This window comes from Candoia aspera, chromosome 3, assembly GCF_035149785.1.
Source record: "Candoia aspera isolate rCanAsp1 chromosome 3, rCanAsp1.hap2, whole genome shotgun sequence".
NCBI lineage: Eukaryota > Metazoa > Chordata > Lepidosauria > Squamata > Boidae > Candoia > Candoia aspera.
The window spans coordinates 64710138-64731534 of NC_086155.1; the positions used below are offsets into that span (position 1 = coordinate 64710138).

At 38.6% G+C, this 21397-nt stretch overlaps 2 protein-coding genes across 2 annotated transcripts in view; both read left to right on the top strand.

The window, feature by feature from the left end:
• The window catches only part of DIO1 (iodothyronine deiodinase 1), a 141907-nt gene that overhangs the window by 50118 nt on the left and 70392 nt on the right, over positions 1 to 21397 (top strand). The gene's annotated exons all lie outside the window — the stretch shown is intronic.
• On the top strand, positions 487 to 13699 carry TCEANC2 (transcription elongation factor A N-terminal and central domain containing 2). Its single transcript, XM_063297998.1, has 5 exons — positions 487 to 618; positions 1030 to 1134; positions 3089 to 3230; positions 4019 to 4212; positions 10783 to 13699. The coding sequence occupies exons 2-5, from the start codon at positions 1033 to 1035 to the stop codon at positions 10969 to 10971; spliced, it is 627 nt and encodes a 208-aa protein (XP_063154068.1). The 5' UTR covers positions 487 to 618; positions 1030 to 1032; the 3' UTR covers positions 10972 to 13699.

Here is a 21397-nt window from a genome sequence, read left to right on the forward strand (position 1 = left end):
GAGTAGATAGTCCTACATTTAAACAGTAACAAATAGAAACATAAAAACAAAGAGAAAAGTTCCTGTGCCTCCCAACCCGTAACTTATTCCAGTTATGTCATTCAGCACTGTCAGGCGCATCTTCCCCAACTGCAGTTTCTCAACCTTGACAACTTTAAGGTGTGTGGACTTCAACACCCAGAATTCGCCAGAGAGGGGAATTCTGAGAGTTGAAATCTTAAAGTTGTCAAGCTTGAGAAACACTGCCTTATTGGATGGTAGAGGTATATGTATTTACAGGTACCTTCAAACATTTATATAACAGCGTGAAGGCCATCGCTTGTAGATTAATTCTCTGTCCAATCACAATTATGCTAAACTCTTAGATTTCCCCTCTCTTTTTGCCCAGCGAACTGTTGTTCCTGTGCCACAGCCACAGCAACACCAGGCAAATATATCTCTGTAAAGGATGTGGTTATTCTATTTTTTTTTTACCTCTATGATCAATCTGGGAAGGGCAGGAAAGAAGGTTGAAGTTGAAGCGTTGTTGGGAAATGTAGTTCCAGGAGGGCGAGGAGTAAAAGGAGATGCAGTTCCGGGAATTAACAGGCATCTTGGCCAAATACTACCAGCTTTCAGGTGAGACCCGGTTCGCCTTCTGTTATTTTGTCTTTTACCAAATTTTTTTTTACTTAAAAAAAACCTCTCAAGACAAAACGCTGCCAAGAACTGTGCTTCTCAACAAGTAAAATGACAGAAATTCAACAGGTTCAGCTTTGTTCCCGATCTTGCTTGATAATCGTTTAATGGCACCCAATTCATGCACACAGTAACAGATTTTAGGTCTGATATTTATTTTATGTTTGTTCTGAGCGCAGACGCCTTTCCTACTTCTACATTATTTACAGGCCTTGTGCTTTAGTTCAAACTACAAGATCACTGTTAATCTCAGATCATTTATGAGAACTGATACATCATTCTTCCTTCCCTCCTTTCACACAGAACTATCTTCTTGCTACAATCAATTATTTCTTCCTGTTCATGGATTAGGTCATGGATAAATTTGTTATACGAACACCCAGAACTAAAGGAGAACCAACAAAGAGAGATCCTGGAAAAAAGATTTATAAACAAACTACAATAGAATCTCTGAAGGTAAAGTTTCAGATAGTTTCCTAATTATACTAATTGCATTGTAATATTTTAGAGTTATTCTTTGATTTCAAATAACATGACATTATTTCTGAGGGGATAAATTGTAAAGCTGGAACTATTTTCCGAAATACGTAGTTAAAATCCAGTAGGGCAATCAGCGCTCAGAGGGGGAAGCCTATTTTTTCACACTTGTAAGGGAAAATAATTAGCTAAAATGTTACAAGGTTGACGTTAACTTTTTGTGTACTGTGTAATTTCGGTATATGAACCAAATGAAACTTCAGTTGCATTGCTCCAAGGTTTCATTTAAGCTTCTCAGAAATAACCACTTGAGTTTTTCTTCAGCCCAAGTAACCTTTGGAAAGACTAATGAATGAACTTTGTCAAAGTTTTAAGAGACATTTATACTTTAACTGGATTATCTGACATTCCAGATGAGGTTTGGGCAAAATGGTGGTTCAGTGAAGCTGCAGTAAAATATTGAGAACTGTAATAGCATCAGATTAGCTTGTATCCATTAGAATGGAGACGAGCAAATCAAATGAGACAGCTTCTCCTGTTGGCCTTACTTTGGTTAGCAACTCAGTGCATTTATTTTTTGGCTCCCTCCCATGAAACTGCTGTTTACTAACTCTTACTAGTCAACAATGCCCAGTAAGGTAAAATTATGCATTTGAAAGGTTGAGGTATCAGATCGAGATGAAACTAAATCAAACTAGTTTAAAAATCAGTGGTCTTGAAAAAGTTGTAATTTCATATTATTGGGATGGCATTTTTAATTATATAGAATACTGATACTGTATTTAGAACTTATTTCCAATGAAGACCAATTTTAGTAGTTTCTCTCATAAGACATGGCAATAATGTGGAAAAATTAGTTCTTTTAAATTATCTCCCCTATTTTAAGAGCAACCCTTACAAAAAAGCAAATTTAAATCACCCTAGTTTATTCTACTTGTTTTGTTTTCAGCTCAGCTTTCTCTTTGGTCGGTTTTCCCCAGCACATCCCATCCAGGGCTGCTTCAAGAGAGACACTTTAATTGTTTGTGTGACTAGTTTATTCTTCAGCAGTTAAATAATGTTGGAATTTCAAGGTACCCCTTTGCTGGGTTCTGTTATCATAATAAATAATAGCAGTATCTCTGTTTTTGTAATGAGAAAATAACATGTTATCTGTGTGAAAAAGTTGGACCAGGCAGGTCAGTTGTGGGACTGAAAATGGAGAGAAAGCATATTTAGAGATAGAGAAGATTGAAAAAGAGACAGAGGAAGAAAAGTGTAGATGATAATTACCTTGTAGTTGAAAATAATTTATAAAAAATGTGGGAATTGGGAAAAGTTTAAGGATTAGCTATAAGAAGAGAAAAAATACTTTAGGAAGTCAGGAGAAAATAATATAATTTCATAAGGAAGAGAGCAGTGGAAAAAATTATTTTGTAGTAGAATGAATCAGAAGAATATGAATGATGGGACACAGTAGTATACATTTGAGGCATGAAAAATATGAATGATATGATACAGCAGTGGCTGAGTTTAGAGAAAAAAATGACACAATAAGTGTTTGGGGCCAAGAGAGAATGAATGAGCAAGCACGTGTTTAGTTTGGGCAGTAGTGAAGAGCCGTGTAGTTGACAACATTATGGGATGTTCTCGGATTTTTATGAGGAGTATATGCTCAAAGCCCCTCTTCAGAATAGTAAGTGAATTGAAGATGGCAGCCTAATGAGTTGATTTTGCTTTCTAGATTTTGCTCACTTGCTTTACATCAGGGACTCGCTGTGAAACAAATACTCATCTATGTGGATTATCCGATTTTCTGTGTTTGACTGCCCGTCATCATCAATAATTTATAGGTCAATACCGGCGGTGTTAAGCTGACACAAAGCGCAGGAAATGAGTTTGCAGTAAATATGTGTGTCACATTCTAGCTCCTAATGACGGGTTTCTTTCCTAGAGAGTTGTGGTTGTAGAAGATATAAAAAGATGGAAATCTGTGCTAGAGCTTTCAATTCAATCTAAGGAGAATCTAATTGAGGCTTTGATGGAGTTAAGGAAAAAAATACCCTCCAAGGAAATTTTACTTTCAACGAAAATAGGTAACAATTTGCTTTTATATTCTACCATGGGAACCTGGTATCATGGCATGTGGGAGAAAATTGGGACATTTCTGGTGTGTTCAGTTATAAAGCTAAGCATTTTAGTATTCATATCAGAGCCAGTAACCTAAGATCCAGCTGTCAGGGTCCTTTGAGAAGTTGGCCCCCAAGATGTAGTTTGAAATATTCAAAGGGAGAAAATTAAGAACATGGGGAGTTATCATACTGATTTACTTAATAATTATTTGAATTCTATGTTCAATCAAATTTAGTGGTCCTGCCTGTTCTTTGGAATACAACCCCAGGATTTCTCCAAAGGACAAATATTGCCCTCAGTCCAAAAGAAGTTGCACGTCTAAACACACACACACACGCACATTGAAACCACCAGGCATTCAGAAAAATGCCTTCTTCATTTTCTTCTTCTGTGCTCAGTGAGCTTATTTTAATTGCTCCTTCTGACTGACATTCCCAAGATAGCTCTCAATTTGTTTTAGGTATCATGAAATAGACAATTACTAGGAAAGTGACATGATGGATTTGGATTTTCTTTTCGGTTTCACCAAATGCCTCTCTGTTGCTAAATCTCCAGGTCATAATACATCTCAAAAGAAATAATTCTGGCTTGGGAATAGATGCCACAGCAACCAATAGCTCCTCGGTGAGCAGAATTTCTAGACTGTGGTGGCAGCTGAAAAAAGCAGAGTAAAGGTGTTTTCAGCTTCCCCCAGTTTTGCAATATTCCATCCAATGTTACTATGTATTCTATATCTTTAATTTACTCCAAGGTCATACAGTGAATAAGATGCGGAAACATCCAGACCAGGATGTGGCCACTCTTGCGAAAGAGGTGTATACCAAATGGAGAAGCTTCATTAAGAACCAGTCAAATAGACCTTTAATTGAAGTCAGGAGTAATCCCAGAACAGAGGGCCTTAGACAGAATGCACGGAAGTTACTAGCAGAAGCTCTAGAGGTCAAGGTAATGTGTATGTTTTTGTGACAAATCTCTAGGAAATAATTTTTATTTACGGTACAACTATTGATGTTTCATTATTTGTGGGACTGCCTCTCTCCAATTATTTCTGCCTAGCTCACATGCTCTAACAAGATAGGCATGATCCAGGCCCCTTCCCTGAAGCAGTGCCATCTGATGGAACCTAAAAGCCATGCCTTCCCTTATATGGCATCTACCCTTTGGAATGATCTCCCTCCCACAAAATTTGGTTGGACCTGACCCTATTAGCTTTGTTGGGCCAGGCTGATAGATGAACCTATCTTTGGGAAACGGAGTATATGTTGATGGACCCCAGTTGTATGCTGTTGAGGAGTTCTTGCGCTGATTATGTTACCTAGTTGGGTAATGAAATGTCTGCCAGCAAACAACCAAGCTCTGAGAGCACCAAGAACTCCATAGTTCAACCCTGAGCTACATCTATTCTCTTCTATTATATGCTACTGATGTGTTGATTTTTTGTTTTTGTTGATATTGTAGGTTTTAATTGTAATTTTGGGTTTTTCATTTGGTTTTATTGAGCTATACCATCCAGAGTAACGATCATGTAGGTTGGGCGGCCATATAAATCTAAATTAATAATCAGTTGAAGTTAGATGTAAGGCATTCAGATGCAAATATTAATGATCTTGAAGACAATTGCTACCTTAGAGCAGATTTGACCTTGGCTTTGCAGTTTGCAAGGAGCATATGATAAACCCAACACTGGCTTATTTTGGCTTCCTTGTGTTTCAGCAAATTCCCTACCTCTAAAAAAAAAACCTATCATTTTGTTCATTCTTCCCCTTATTCTGAACTGCATTTTTAAGAAAGTGACATCAGCTTTCAGATAGTCTCAGCTAATCATGAAAGACTCAGTTTGACTTCATCTGTTTAGACAGGGAAGGAAGGTAGAAGTAAACATTCTACATAAATAAATCGCAAGTTGATATCCAAAAGTTATTCATTGTTGCTTGACAGTATGAGCTTTTTCCCCCCAGAAGGTACTTATGCTGCAGTGGTGATAGAAAACTATATTTGTTGAATTTGGTTGCTGGTCATTACTATGATATAACCTGCCTCACTCTGGTGCATTTTGTCTTGATAGCAGAGATTAAGAAAAGAGGAAAAAAATAGAGAAGATGAATACATAAATTTCAGATAGTGGAGGATGAAACCTTGTGGATCAGGGAGGAGACTGCATGAGTGAAAAAACAGTTGTAAAGTTGAGGGAACACTGAAGGAAATGGCATTCTCTGTAATTTTTTCTTGTCCCTGAGTATGTACCAGTAACATCCAGACAAATATTTGTATTACTTGTTTTTAGTGAGGCAGATCCATATGTATTCCTGTAGAGTAGCTGCAATCATAATTTCTTCATTTAAAATGTTTTGTACTTTTGCTTCACACAACTCCCAGAGTGGCCCAGGAGGATCATAAAAACAATATCAACTACAGTAAATTGAAATCTAAAATCAGCTGAAACAACAAAAACATGACAGAAGCCTAAAGCCAGAAGTAATAAAATATTATTTTAAAACCTAGTTCAGTTATGTGCTGGAAGGCCTCAAGAAATAAACATCATTTTGGGCCTTCTCCTGGAAGGATATCAGAATTCTTATAGAGACTTTACAACAGAAAAGGCTCTTTATTTGGCTACCGTGGCCTCATTTCAGAAAGCAGTACAAGTATCAGTAATCTTAGATTGATCTAAAGTTTAGGATTGAGTTTATGTGTTGTGTTTAGCCATAATGTGATTTGTTTGTTTTGGATTGGCACATTGTGCAAACATATATATTGAGCTTTGTAAATCATGGTTTATAGCTTAACGTGTTATGTAATCTCAACTGACTGTGATCGGTTCAGTGAAATATAATTAAACAAATTATTACCTAGCATTACACAGTCATCTAAGAAATCATTTGAAAGAGAAAAAATATGGAAATATGTAGTAATTCTTAGTTTTTATTTTATGTGCAATCTATATAGCAGTCCCCTCCCCAGATGTTCTATATTTCAGGCAAACTTTATATCCGTAATTAAATGTTTGTAAATCAGAGTTTATTGTGAGACCCTACAGAGGGGGTCAATAGTGTACAGATTGGTGGTAAATATCAGATCCCTGTGGTATCCTTACGTAATGAACACAACAAGAATTCTCTCTGAGCCTTAATGACCGACTTGCTTGCTCTATTAAACTCCATAATAATTACCCTTTTAAATTAATTCATTAATTATCCTTTAAATGGCATGTCAAGGCACTCAAAGATTACAAAGCAAAATTTAGAGGCAGTGCTTTCATTCCTTATCAACTTTGGTTAGAAAATGATGCCCTCTTGTTTTGTTAAGGAGACAGTAACAGGTCTGGGAGCTAAAATGCCAAACTTGTTAGTAGACCAAATCCTGAATTAGAGTCATCAGTTGTGGCCCATAGTTTTTCAGACAGGTGTATAATATGGCAGTGGTTCTAGCCAGGTTTAACTGGGGAACTAGTTCATCTGTATTGTACACATTTTCAGGGTTTTATATCTGAAAAAGTGAGTGCACAGATTCAGTGGCAGCGATCACACAAATGTCTACATTTCATCTTTACCCTGAGTTTTCTTTTTTTGCTCCTGTTACATCTTATAGCTACTTCCACTCTTTCTTGGAATTCTCTCATTGGATATGGTAAGATATTAAAGGATGCATACCAAATGTCTATTTTTTAAATATCTGCAGATGCAGTTATGTACAGAAACAGTGGGCACAGAGCAGCAGTCTAGCAGCCCAAGTGCTAAGCAATCAGTGAGGAGAACCTACTAAGCCGTAAATCCTGTTTTTTAAATCACAATGATTTACACATCATGCTAAACCAAAGTCAAAGAAGCCATATTACGACTTACTGCAGAGTATTCATTTAGTTATTATTTTATTAAAAGATTTATAAGGCCACCCAACTCAAACAGTGTGACTCTGGGCAGTGTACAGCATTAAAAAACAAACAATAAAAAACCCTCCCAAACCATAAAACATTAAACAGAAGATTTAGTGATGTAATGGTGACCAAACAACATAAGAGAACAACCCAAAGGGGACTCTCACTCAACTGGCCCCTAATGACCGAGAGAAGAGCCAGGTCTTAATGGCTTTCCTAAAAGCAAGCAGAGTTGGGGCCTGTCATATGATGGAGGGAAGAGTGGAGATTGTTCCAGAGAACAGGGGCAACCACAGAAAAGACACAGTTCCAGGGTCCCATAAGATTTAAAAGAAGGAACCTAGACTATGCACTCCCCATGGGAGTGTGTAGGGCAGGCAGATGTTCTTGGGAGAAGGCGGTCCCTCAAGCAATCGGGTCCTATGCCATGTAGGGCTTTTAAGGCGATAACCACCACCTTGAATTGCACTGGAAGACTGTTGAAAGCCAATGTAGCTCATGGAGTAGCTCACAGGGCATAATGAGATGTGCCCATAACTACCTGTGTTGCTGCAGTCTGGACCAACCAGCGCTTCCAAATGGTCTTCAGTGGCAGTCCCATGTAGAGTAAGAAGCCAGCAATTCTGCCACTCCTGCAATTTTGTGTAGGCTGTTTATATCTGCCTAACTGTAAAACAGTGTCTCCGTTTTTAATGTGATCTGCTAACCAGTCACAGTTATTGTTGTTTGATTCTATTTATTTATTTATTTATTTTTATCCCACCGTAATTATAACTCAAGGCGGTGAACATACCTAATACTCCTCCCTCCTCCTATTTTCTCCACAACAACTCTGTGAGGTGAGTTGGGCTGAGAGAGAGCGACTGGTATTGTTTCTGTTTATGTAGGATAAACGTTACTTTGATAGCTTTTACTAAAGAACCAGAAAGAAATTTACTAAAATAAATGCATAACCAGACTTTTATTGCAGGATATTGTCATGAGCACTGATGGTGAGCAGGAGGGGGCCTCTATCCAGGGGGGAAAACGCATGCGTAGTACTGAGGAGTTAAGCAGCCATTCAGAGAGACACAGATCAGACCCGCCTTAACTTTGGGGTTTATCTGTCTGGGTTTTTCCCACGCTTCTTCAGTTTGTTAGGATTTTCTGTCTATGTAGCAGTAATAAAACACTAGAGACCTATTCCTTGTCTCAGCGTGGTTCCTGGCTGTTAGGACAGATATGATGGGAAACATGTTTATTCTCAGAGCATAGTCAGCATCTTGACTTACCTCCCTAGCCTTGTTAAGTAATTTGTACAGTCATGCCTCGTTTTATTGTGCTTCGCTTTATTGCCCTTTTGCAGATATTGTTTTTTTTTAACAAATGGAAGGTTTGTGGCAACCCTGCATCAAGCAAATCTATCGGCATCATTTTCCCAACAGCATTTGTTCACTTGGTGTCCCTGTGTCACATTTTGGTAATTCTCACAATATTTCAAACTTTTTCATTATTATTAATCAGATGACGATTAGCAATTTTTAGCAATAAAGTATTTTTAATTAAGGTATGTACATTGTTTTTTTTAGACATAATGCTATTGTACACTTAATAGGGCAGGGACGCGGTGGCGCTGCGGGTTAAACCGCTGAGCTGTCGATCGGAAGGTCGGCGGTTCGAAACCGCGCGGCGGGGTGAGCTCCCGTTGTTAATCCCAGCTCCTGCACACCAAGCAGTTCGAAAACATGCAAATGTGAGTAGATTAATTGGTACCACTTCGGCGGGAAGGTAACGGCGTTCCGTGAGTCATGCTGGCCACATGACCCGGAAGTGTCCTATGGACAACGCCGGCTCCAAGGCTTAGAAACGGAGATGAGCACCGCCCCCTAGAGTCGGACTCGACTGGACTTTACGTCAAGGGAAACCTTTACCTTTTTTTTACACTTAATAGACTACAGTATACATAACTCTTGTATACGTTGGAAACCAAGAAATTTATGTAATTCGCTTTATTGCGAGATTCACTTTATTGCGGTGGTCTGGAAATAGACCAGCAATCTCTCCGAGGTATGGCTGTACTGTATAAGATCAGTTTTCTTTGGCACTGCACACATCTTTGGAGTCTTGTCTTTATTATCAATATGCACAAAATCAGCTATAGTTTAAAGAATAGGCATCTAATAAAGCAGGAAGGGGAAGATACTAAAAATGTCCATAGTAAGAAATGTTAGAAGCTTATTAAAGTAGATACAATTTTAATTAAATATATATGCATGTACTGTATGTTTGGAATAATTTAGATGGAATGCATGATGCAGTTTACTTTATGGAAGGCCAGTTTTATATTTCCAGATATAATTGAGATGAAGATTTATCTGTAATTTCCTATACATTTAATCCTGGCATTGCTGCACTGGAAGAAGGATACACCTGTCTTTATCTCCCTGCAAGCTGCTGTTGAGCATGGGAGAAATCTGCATCAGTAAAATATGATGGGCTTTGGTAGTCAGAGCTCAAACTACAAGTGTACAGTATGTTCCTTCAGGCTGGATCCCAGCAATATTGGAATATAAGTCATATCATATCTGCTCAACTCTGGTCAATCTCCACTTCTAAACTGAACTTGAGAGTTGGTAATAAGTACATCTTATTATTTGAATTTTCCCATAAGGGGCGTAGCTAAGGACACAGAGAAGCATTGTCTGTATTTTCATGACTCACCTGAGCAGAACAGTTAGAAAAAGCAGTGATGGAAGTGACAGCAATCTTAAAACTGACCCAGAATTACAAGTTATTCTAAATATTTATTTATGTATTTATTATTTGAATTTATATCACCGCCCGTCTCCCCCCCACGGGGGGAATAACTGGAATAGTGAGTTTGGGAGTATGCTTTTTAAACCCACAGTCCTGCAACGGCAGTATGATCGGTAATTCTCTCCAGTAGGAATAAGGTCTTCAGTGTAAATGGAAACTAACAGCATCATTCTGGTATAAGATGCAGTTGAGTGGGAAGTGGTCATGCCCACAGTGGATGTAAAGTATATGTAGGATAAACAGTTACAGGTGAGCATTCTGGAGTCCCCTTAGTTCTGTGATACCAATGATCAATATGAAATAACCCTCTTTTTTTGTAGGCAGTAGTTGCATTTATTTTGATATTGCTTATTTAGATGTCTCAAAGCATTTATCTTGGCACATGCTGAAGCTGGACTTCATAATTAATACTTGAACAAATCTTTTCCTGTTTTTTTTAATTACGCCTCCTGACACTTGTGCACAAAATCTCCATTTCCCTTTATAGCCTTGCCAATCAATACTTGTGAAGTATTCAGAGCACCTAGGATTTGGTTTTGGAGTAGTCCAAAACACTATCAGAAATCAGTGTTATTGGAGGCAGTACTCCTCCATTCATAATTGCTCTTGAGCTTGATACCCCAGTCTGGCTGCAGATTGGTTTCCTGTTGGGTTGACAAAAAAAAGGAACTAACCACACAGTCTTGTTATTTAATTGCTGCGGTGAAATGAAATTGCTCTTCCTGTTTACTTATGATGTGAAGTGAATTTCCTTGAGTTTGAGCTGATTAAGAAAGCACCTCAGTTTCAAATGCTTAGTCTCCTTATTAAACATAAGGATCTCATTTCTTACTTTCTGTTTTCAGATTGGTCACCTGCTGGCAGAAAATATTGAGCAAGAAGCTTTTTATATCTCTTCCCACCTTGTTAACACATCCTACCGCAGGACTGTGCGAGCACTCGTGTTCTCTTTAAAGCACAATCCTGAAACTCGCGCACAAGTGCAAAGTGGGGTTTTGCCAGTTAGGATGCTTGTACAAAGCCACAAAAAGTGATTCATATACCTCCTGCAGATTTGAAGGGTGTACAACGGCATAAGTATTCCAAAACATGGGACTTCTTTTTCGTCTTCGTTTTTTGGTGGACTAAGAATGTTAAGCATGTTTTAGATCAATAGTACTGAAGAATCATAAATATTTAAGAAAGTTTGTTGCTGGCCCAGTCATCGTTTGAAGCAAATGGTGGTGTGCAAGATTGAGTAATGGCATTCTTCTATCGTATAACAACCTAGAAAGAAGTCTATTTTAGGCAGTAGAGTCTGCAATCTTTGTAGTATGCCAGAAACTTTAAGAACTGAAATAAAATGTGCAAAATGGGAAGTGGCCAAATAACCAGAAACTAGCATATTTGGCATCCTCCACAGCTGAGTCAATCTCTAGCAAGGTACTTCAATATATGGGGCTGCCACCAGGAAAGTATCTCTGGGTTGCCCCTCCTTTAATCTCAACTGGGGCAGGAATCCTGAGTAACCCCTCTTGGGAGGTTGGCAGGTTCTGGTCAGGAGAGAGAATCCTGCAAGTACAGAGATGCCAAACCATGTAGGGCTTCAAAAGTTAAAACCAGCATCTCACACTGGATCCAGAAGCCTGTTAGTAACCAGTGCATCGACTTCAACAACCTGCATCAACCTGCTGATCCTGTTTCCTCTCTGTATTCTTCACCAAAGTACAGCTTCCAGATTATCTTCAAGGACAGAAGTCTAAGCTAATGTGGTTGCACTGTTGCAAGTTCTCTTTTAGCTTTCATACAATTTCATCCCTTGGTAGCCTAGTGGAAATAATCCTATCACTTCTCTAGGTTTTTTTTTTTTACCTTGCTAAGTAGATCAGCCTCTGGAACAACTTCATATCAAAATACATGCTAAGCTCAAGAGAAAGAAAGTCCCTTGATAACCTAGCCTGTCACCAGTCTCCTATGGAATGTCTCACTGCAGGTCTGTTAATTTTGCAGACATGATTAAATCAATGATTCTCTTAGCGCCAACCTTTGATGCAGGACACATAATTGAAATGCAGGTACCCTTTTTTACTTGTGGTGATATGATATGCCATTTGGTGGTAGAGTTTACCCAGCTTGACAGTGACCATGGTGTTATTTAGAGCTGCTTTTTCCACGCTGCTGCTCCCTTTTCTGCCTCAACATCCCCTCCTGTTTCTTGGATGAAACAGGATTCTTGTATTGCCCTAAAGGAGCTGCTATCTGTAGCAATTATAAAGCCAAAAATGGACAGCACACCAATCTATACACACAAATATTATTTCAGCCTAACCACATGCTCAATGGAATTGATCCACTGTTGATCAATGGGATGTCCTGCAATGCTAGGCACACTTATCTGGGAGATTTACTTCTGAATAGGCATGTATACAATTTCATTTCTTCTCTATAAACTTTGTAAACCAGCATAAGCATTAGTCACATTCATGCTTATACACTTATGTTCACAAATATATGACATTATTTATTTATTTATTTATTTGATTTGATTTCTATAGCTGCCCATCTCAGCGAGTGACTCTGGGCGGCTGATGAACTTATGATCTTTTAGCTCCATAAAATAGCTCTTCTGTGAGTACAGGCTTTGTGTGATTGCAACAGAGGGACATGTATTGTTTAGTAATGCTATATTGAAAGTCTATTGTCAAATTACATTAATTTCTTGCTCCTACAGGTAACAAAAGCTATTGGTAGCTTTTTTCAGCCAGTGTCAATAAAACCTAGAAAATGGTTAAGTTTAAACATCAGCAACATGACGGAGTTACAGTTTCCCAAGTTTCTTTTAAAAAGCTGACCTTTTGCTTCGAAATTAATAATAAAGAAAAGATCACTAACATAGTTGTCCCTCACAAGCAGGGGGAGAGCAAGTATTTCAACTAACATGTTATCAAAAACAGTTTTTATTTTCATTATATTATCAGTTAGTATAATTAATATCAAAGTATTTCCAGCATTTGTCCAGTCTAGAATATATCTAAAATCACAATTTTTATTTTTTATTATGCTGCCAACTACCAGCATCCCATGGGCAGCTTGCAATGGAAATAAAAAAAATCAGGAAAAAATACTAAAATAACAATTTAAACTAAAAGCATCAACTTTTTTTTAAAAAGGGGTGGGTCTTTTAAGACTTTCCAGATACTAACAAGATGGTTAGTTCTCTCAATTTGAGAAGATCAGCAACCCAGAAAGCAGGAGTTACAAGTGCATCAATCCCAAAATAGGTATCACACTTTTAAGATTCCATCAGATGTTCAGCTCATTGTGTTCTTTGGGCTGGTCTATGTGAAGCCCTAAAGGGGTGATTGAGTTTAATCAAGCCTCCAATGGAGTGGTCCATTTATGCGGCTCTATACAACAATTCAGGACTTTTAAAATGTGGCTGCACATCACTCAGCTACATCACAATGACTGCTCCACTGACTTCTGATGGTCTTCTGCACATATGGATGCCTGCACGGAAGACACCCATTTGGATGGGAGTGGCCAGGAAAAGCCAAGTGGCCACTAGTGTAGGAGCACCTCACTTTTCTATGTCATGGCACTGTCTTGCTCCAGCAGGTAAAGCTGTTTTGCAATCTCTATTGTTCACACATTTTGCTATATTTCTGGATGAGCATCAGTTGATGTAAATGAGAGCTAAATCCAAGCAGACTTTCCAGTAATCTGTAGTTTGTCCATTGCAAAGTAAAGACATTTTCCCCATTAAAAACAATGTGTTTCCTACTTCAGTGAGAATTTTTACCTGAATGGTATGTATATTTGATTTCAAAAAACCCTTTTATACTTTTTGTCCAAAGGAATAGTATAGAGATAATCTGTATTAATTATATTTTATTCTCATTTTGATTGATGGGTTTTATTGTATGATTTTAGCAAAACTACTTTGGTATTTTTGATGAAACTGAAAAGTGCAACTTTTTTTTAAACAAAAGAAAATCCCATTATATAGGTAAGCAAACTGCTTGCACAGGATGTCCTTCCTAGGATTTTAGTGTAAGTTTGCTTAGGTTATTTGGCAGAAGAACATGATGTGATTATAAGCAATAAAAACAGTAAACAACTTTCACTAATGGCTTTTTAGTTCAAAGGTTACTTTTTATATTGGGGAAAAAAGCAAACAGGAGAACAAGAGTTAAAATACAGTGTCATTAGAACTGTTTGTCCTAGCCATTCAACAATAGGGCTGAAGGGCACCCATGCTGTAAAAGTTCTGTCATTTCTGCTAAACAAATGAGATACAGTTGTAGAAGATTCTTAATTTGCACATTCACCTCTTTCAGGTTTACTAAAGATTTCTGGGGGTGGGATTCCTTAAGATCCTAGAGCTAGACCATTTGCATTCTAGGTAAAGCCCTTTTCCCTATCTTATCTATTTTTTTTTCTCATTTAATCATCAAGGTTTGCTTGAAGGCAATATAACCAAGAAGAATATTGGTAATCTTTCTTCTGGTAATTCCAGGTGGGCTTCTAGAATTGCCAATAATTTCTGTGCCTCTGTGAGCTAAAAGCAACATTTCTAGAGTCCTCAATTCAAGGAGTCCATATGATATATGTATCTTGGTGTGTACTATCCACACATCGCTTCTCCAAATTTTGAAGCTGATGAATGTCAATGTCTTTGTTGTACCATAGGTATGTGTGCATGTGTATCTGTGTTTGTAAAGGGGGAAAAATTAGTAGATTGTAGCCTTACTTCCAAATTAAATATGGTTAGGTAGGCACTAATAAGTTCCTACTACTTAGGGTCAATGTTGTAGAACCTGAACTAAGAATTCTTTTTCAAGCTCAGCCTCTGATTTCTTTTCCTTCATCAGTGTCCCAACGTGTCTAGAAAAATATAGAATTTCTGTACATCCTTAACCAATTTTACAACTCCCATATTTGAAGGGGTTCCTTTGATGCATTATTTTCAAATATTGCTGCTTCAGAAAGAAGAAGATTCAAATGAAATTGTTGATCATCATGTTTGCCTCCTTTTTCTCAAATTAAAAATAACTTTTATGCAGGTTTCAAAACTCCTGCGTCTGGGCCAGCTTGCATAAAATTTGAAATTATGTTTTAATTTTAACTTGAATAAAAATTGTGGAAACCTAGAACTAGGTCCTACACATACTTAGTCAAAACTGATTGGCATTGTATTCATTGTGATCTTTTTCTGTGTTTGTAAGATTGGAGAAACCCTGGGAGAATTTATTTTAGGTTGCACACAGCAGCTTTGCAAAGAAATGGACAGTACAGCAAGTCATGAGGGGCAGGGATATCTTGGCATATCCTGAACCTTCCTCAGGGATGATCATTCCTATCCAATCTTAGTCCCACATTTTTCTTCATATCTGTGTAAATATATTCGCAGGCATTTCACTTTTCCCCATTGTTGCCCACTTTGGTTATAACTAAGAAGTAAAAATGTTGCAAAAAATTCTCCCTTAACAGATTAATGAAAGACAATAGGGTAAATGCTCCAGTGATGGCAAGGCCCAGCTTTTTCATATGATTAACTGTATTCTGTCTAAAAGGACAAAATAAAAGATCTCTTTAGAAAGAAAAAAAAACATGGCTCAGTGTTTAAAGTTTTTAGACGGGTATGGCTTAGAAATCAACATCCTCATCCTGTTCGAGTGCATCTACTCACACATGCATGACTAGCATTGGATCAGGATTTGTCTTTAAAAGTTCACTCTCTGCTGTCAGGGTGCTGAATCTCTTCTGCCTGGTGTTTCAACTGAAACAGCGTGCCATGTCTGTGGATGCCACAAGATGGTGCTCTATACAATGAAACCTTCCATTTCTGCTATAGAGTGAAGCAAAGATGGCTGGACACAAACTTTTAGTGGAGCTAAAGAATGTGATCCTTCTGAGAATGAACACAATGGCTTATTGTAAGATACGGTGGGCAACCTTTTGAGCCATAAACCAAGTGACCTAAATAATAATCTAATCTTAACTCCTGTGCCAAATTTAATTTGACTATCTGGCTAGGCCAACCTTTCTCAACTTCATCCTCCCAAGTTCCAAAATTCCCAGCTAATGTATCTGGAGAATGATAGTTTGGGGTATTACATATTTCCATTTTTATAAAGATATTTTCCTCACGTGTTTCTGAACTCTTTTTGCTCAAAATCTTGATTCTTTGTGCCATTTCTTTGGGAATCAGGCACACTTATATGGGTGATAGTTGTGATAGGAAGGCCTAAGGCTTCGTACACATGGAGTACTGAGCTATATTGTGCCTGGTTTAGTTTTTGATTAGCATCGTGTATGAATGTAGCTATTGTGGTTTATCAACCATAATTTTTAGGGCTTAGTGTACTATATAAACCCAACTCGTCACTTATTCAGAAACCATGGTTAAATAATGGTTTAGCATGATGTTTGAACTTACTCTAAGAGTGAACACCTGGGAAGGGTTGATTTTTTTGGGGGTTATCCAGAGATTCCCAAAGACTTCTTGTATGCCATGCCTGGAATATTGGAAGGGTCTTAGACTCTTAGTTTCAGTCTGTGGCCCTGCTTTCCCCAATTTCCCCCAAAATAGGAAGAGGAAGGAGTATTAGATATGTTTGCTGCCTTGAGTTATTTATAAAAATAATAAAGGCGGGATGATAAATAAATAAATAAATAAATTTGGTGCCCTGCAGAGCTATACATATTACTTTAAACACATTCATGTCATTCCCAGCCAACAAAGGCAATGGAGGATAATTATTATTTGGAGCCTATAATCCAGCTCAAAGCAGTTTCAAATCTTTTTAGAGTTGTTGCTTTTTTAAAAAAACAAAATATTTAATTCTCTTCATAAATATTGTTTATGGTGTCTACGAGCCCATATAATTCTTTATACCAGTTGAGTATTATGTCTGAAATGGCAACTGATGACCACTGAAGGAGAGACATATAATAAAGCAATGTAGTTTGGCTGGATAGAAGATGAGAATTGGGCTCCAGGAAGAATTGGGGACCAGTGAAAAGTGGAAAGCTTTTTTCATCCTTCATTCCCTTTAGCCAGGATTCACAGAAGCTCCCTTAGCCTCTGAGTCTTAGAACACACTGCCTACATATTTTTCAGCATTTCTCAGGACTGATCTACTGTCTTGAGAAAAATCCTTCAGGTTTTGCAGGGCATACATGGAAGTGGTGCAGCAAATAGTATCTAATGTAGTAATAGATAATCAGGTGCCCACTTACAGCTGTACTGATGGGAAGCCAATTGAGAGTGAGAGAACACGCTGCCCTTGCACCTACAAAACCTTCAGAACTACATGATTAGGCATCTTAACCACTCCATGGATGACAAACTGATTATGCGTCAACAATGTGATGGTGAAGCACAAAAGGTCAATTCTATTTCAGGCAACATTGACACAATGTGCTGTTCATTGCCCAATCTTGGGAAGGAACAGTGCTCGGTTTTGTTTTGATTTTTACTAAGCTCCAGCCTGATTAAGTGCTCCATTCATTTCTAGTCATCAACAATTCAAGGATGTGTTTGGTGGGACAACAAATGAATGTTCTCAAAAGGACTGGATAGAAGGGATTTGTTCAAGCTCGGACTTAGTCTGGAGGCTTGGGTGGGTTTTGATTTCTAAAAAAAGTTGCCAAGACTACTGTGCATACCTCACATACTTACCGGATATGTAATTCCTGATTTTAAAAAAGATGGCTGGTTATTCTACAGCAAACAAATGCAATTTATGCATGCTTGGAAACACTTTGCTGCATCACAGCTGTGTTTGTATGATCCACTGAACTAGCTTACCACATTTTAGTCTAGAGGATTGTGTGAACTCAGTCTTTATAGTTCAGAACTCAGGAAACGGGGTTAATTGAATAAACAATGGTTTAGTTAACCATAGGTAAATATGGCATGCAAACATCCCATTAGTAGATGAAAGATTGCTAGATAAGCTCAGCAGGGAAATGGCTGGATGTTAGATGAGGGCTAGCACCTTCCTTCAAGTCTTTGCACAGTTCTGAATTTCAGTGGGAGACCTTGGGTCAGTAAACCTCTCTCAGTGTAAACTTGTTCTGAATGGTAATATGGGAAGGAGAATGTGGTTAAAGTGAAATAGCTAACCATTAATAGTAAGGGGCAAAACTATTACATGTCTCAGGAATAAGGGTGTGTTGTACCAGAAAGTGACACACCTTAGGTCTTCAGCATACTTTCTGCTTTATTTTAATAACAATAACAACAAAAACTTATATTCTATACTACTTCTTAAGTCAGCAGACCTCAAGACAAAAATTCACATTATCCAATCCTAAGTGGAGAGAGCCAGTTTGGTGTAGAGGTTAAGGCACCAGGCTAGAAACCAGGAGACCGTGAGTTCTAGTCCTGCCTTAGGCACAAAGCCAGCTGGGTGACCTTGGGCAAGTCACTCTCTCTCAGCCCTAGGAAGGAGGCAATGGCAAACCACTGAAATCTTGCCAAGGAAACTGCAGGGACTGGTTCAAGCAGTTGCTAGGAGTCAACACTGACTCAAAGGATATATATAAATAAATAATATGTTTAGTATTATTAATTATTAATATAATATATATATAATATATAAATAAAATAAAACCTAAGTAGTTTCAATGCTATCAACACAGAATATTTTTTTATTCCACAGTATCTGTTTATAATACGCTATTATTTCTGTATTACTTTGTCTTCCTGCTTTCATAGCATGGGAGCTTTTGTAAATAATATAGTCCTTTGCCCAGGAAAAGTTCATTATCTCAATGGTTGTTCACCCAGAAAGCAATATGTCTGTTCACATATAACGGCAAGAAGACGAGGGTAACCAAATATTCACCCTGCGTGGCATATTAATATATGATATTTAAAATAAAAGGCATTTGCTTGAGCATTGGAATGCATAACGTCTGTATAATGCTTGAAAAACTCTCCAGGGATGGTTCCAGTTGAGGCTTTCATGGTACAATTTACAGAATTTGATCAAAGGTCTAGGAGATACCCTTTCTCTTTATAACCCTCTCATTCCACCCCCCGCCCCAGCATTCCTTCCATCAATTTTCTTTCTGGAGAAAATTCATTTTGGGAGAAAATATGGAATAATTATAGAATGTCTTTTAAGAGATAATGTGCCCCAAGTGGTACATGCGGTAGAAATCAACTGACGAAGGCTCCTGATGTACATGTGGTGGTGATGTTATGGTCACTAACTGGATGGTAAGTTCATGATAGAAGTTCACAGAGTAAATACAGTTGATTGTTAAAATGGTTAACACAAGGAAGTCTGTTTCCCAGCAACTGTAGTTAGATATTCTAAGAACATAGATGCAACCATTTTCTAGGAAGAAGAGCAGTGAGATGACAGTATCTAGGCTGAGAGTAAGAACACTATATTATACCCAGCAAGTACACACCGTCTGGAAAGATTACAGAAGAAAGGGTCTGTACTTGTCCTCCCTAGAGCATGACGAGGCTGTTGAGCAAGCAGTCCTACACCCAAGTCAATCATGCAGAAAACTTGCAACTCATAGCAGGGTCAGAAGCCGGGCCAAGGTTCATACAAGCAGGAGATGAACGATCCAACAAGGTTGGAGTCCAGTGGCAGAGTTCAGGATCAGAACCCAGCTTTCAGCAAACAAGGATAACTTGACTGTAGCAGGGCCAGAGGCTAATTGTGTGAGTCAGGCTTTTGCAGAGTTCCTACTCAAGGGTGCAATCATACTCACATGTAGTCCTTTCCTCAGAAGGAACTCTGCCTTTTTATTTATGCTCACTTACAGGGATAATTCTATACCTGCAAGGTGGCTGAGCCTGCAGTTTCTGATAACGGTATCCCACTTTCTCAGAGAGTGAACTCTCCAAATCCTGAGAAGGCATGATCCCCCCAATCAGCCCCAACATTCTCAAGTGTACATCGCTTGTTGCAGAATTCCACAGGGTGGGTGGGTAGCCTGCCAACAATAATCATTTTGCAAAGGATGCTACTACACTTATCTCAGTATAACTTTCTCAGGGCATGGTTGTAACTATACATGCTGATGCATAATGGATTTGTGTGTGAAGTGGCTCATAAAGTAGTTCTGGTGTTTCAAGGAAAAGGAGAGAGGAAAGGCAAGTGCGTTGCTTTCTTTGTTCATTTCTTATAAGATAGTCCTCAATTAACGACAGTTATTGGGACCTGAATTTCTGTTGCTAAGTAATGTGGTCATAAAGCACAATGTCACGTGACCACATCACTTAGTGACACCAATCCCAGCAGTCCTGGTTGCCATTGTTATCCGAATACCACCGATTGTAAGCTGAGTGAATTAACTGGCAGGTTGAAACCTCCTAGCCCAGAGGACCAGTCTAAGTCAGAAGGAACGGCCTTCAAGCTTTAGTAGCAGGTTTGTGGGGTGGAAACAATACTTAAATTTAAAACAAACCTTTGCCTTCAACGGCAATAGTTCCTAAGGCATGCCAGAGGTGCTGGGTTGAATCTCCCCCTTCCCATGGTGTAATCTTTTTTCTTCGCAGCATGCTTCCAAGGGGCCATTGCTGGCAGGCCTGTCCCCACCCCCACCCCCACCCCCCCCCCACCCCCCCAATGGCTTTGTTTTGAAGGCTGTGGCAGTGGAAATATCTTGGCACCGTGTCTGGCTTCCTTCCTACCGTTTTTGCATCCCTCCTCCCGGCCTGGCTTTTCATCCTGGTTTTGCTGCTCGGCCCAGAGCGACTGATCCCGTGCCACCCCTCCCCCACGTACAAAGGGAAGCGACTCAGACGTTTCCGAGGTCGGAGGTGTCACTGACTTGATTCAGCTCCAGCAGAGGGGAGGGGAGGCTGCATTCCCACAGCAGGAGAGTCCCTCTCCAGGGGCTGAGCTAGTTAGTGTGGTCCCAAGTCCAGCAGTTTTGTGCATCCCCTGAGAGGGAATTCTCCATCCTAACAAATAATAAATGCTTCCCTAACTTTCAAGCTACCAGCAGCAAACCTTTAAGGAGACAGGCTATCAAATGAGTGCTGGAAAATGAGCAGGCTCATAAACAAAATGAAAGAAGGTTTACCTGATCATAAAAAATAAGTCTTTTGCTCATTTTAGAATCCTAATACATACAAACCTAATGTTAACCTTATATTCCTCATCCATTTCTTAACTTTCAGTTCTGCAAATACTGCAAGAGATATCCATAAAACAGTTGACTAGTCTTTTTATGAAAGGCTGAGCAAAAAATGACCGTCTAACAGAAGGCATTATGAGACGGAGCAAAACTGTTCAGTGGAGTTCATTGGAACTTTGGTAGCTAAACTGTTTGGAATAATTGGGGGTAGTCATGCAGCTATAGACCATTTGGCATGTGCCTAACCTGAGGAATATATATCATAATTCTTGGAAAAATCTAGGAATTGCAAACTTATCTAATCTGCATTTCTTAGGACTCTAGGAGAAGTGGAGAGTGTCTTCCAAATGTTGTGACCCAATT

What these genes read in the sequence shown, in the direction of transcription:
- TCEANC2 (XM_063297998.1), top strand. Translation starts at nt 1,033, where the DNA reads ATGGATAAATTTGTTATACGAACACCCAGAACTAAAGGAGAACCAACA. An exon ending in CTACAATAGAATCTCTGAAG is followed by an intron (nt 1,135 to 3,088) that starts GTAAAGTTTCAG and finishes TTTCTTTCCTAG; the next exon opens with AGAGTTGTGGTTGTAGAAGA. An exon ending in CAGAAGCTCTAGAGGTCAAG is followed by an intron (nt 4,213 to 10,782) that starts GTAATGTGTATG and finishes TTCTGTTTTCAG; the next exon opens with ATTGGTCACCTGCTGGCAGA.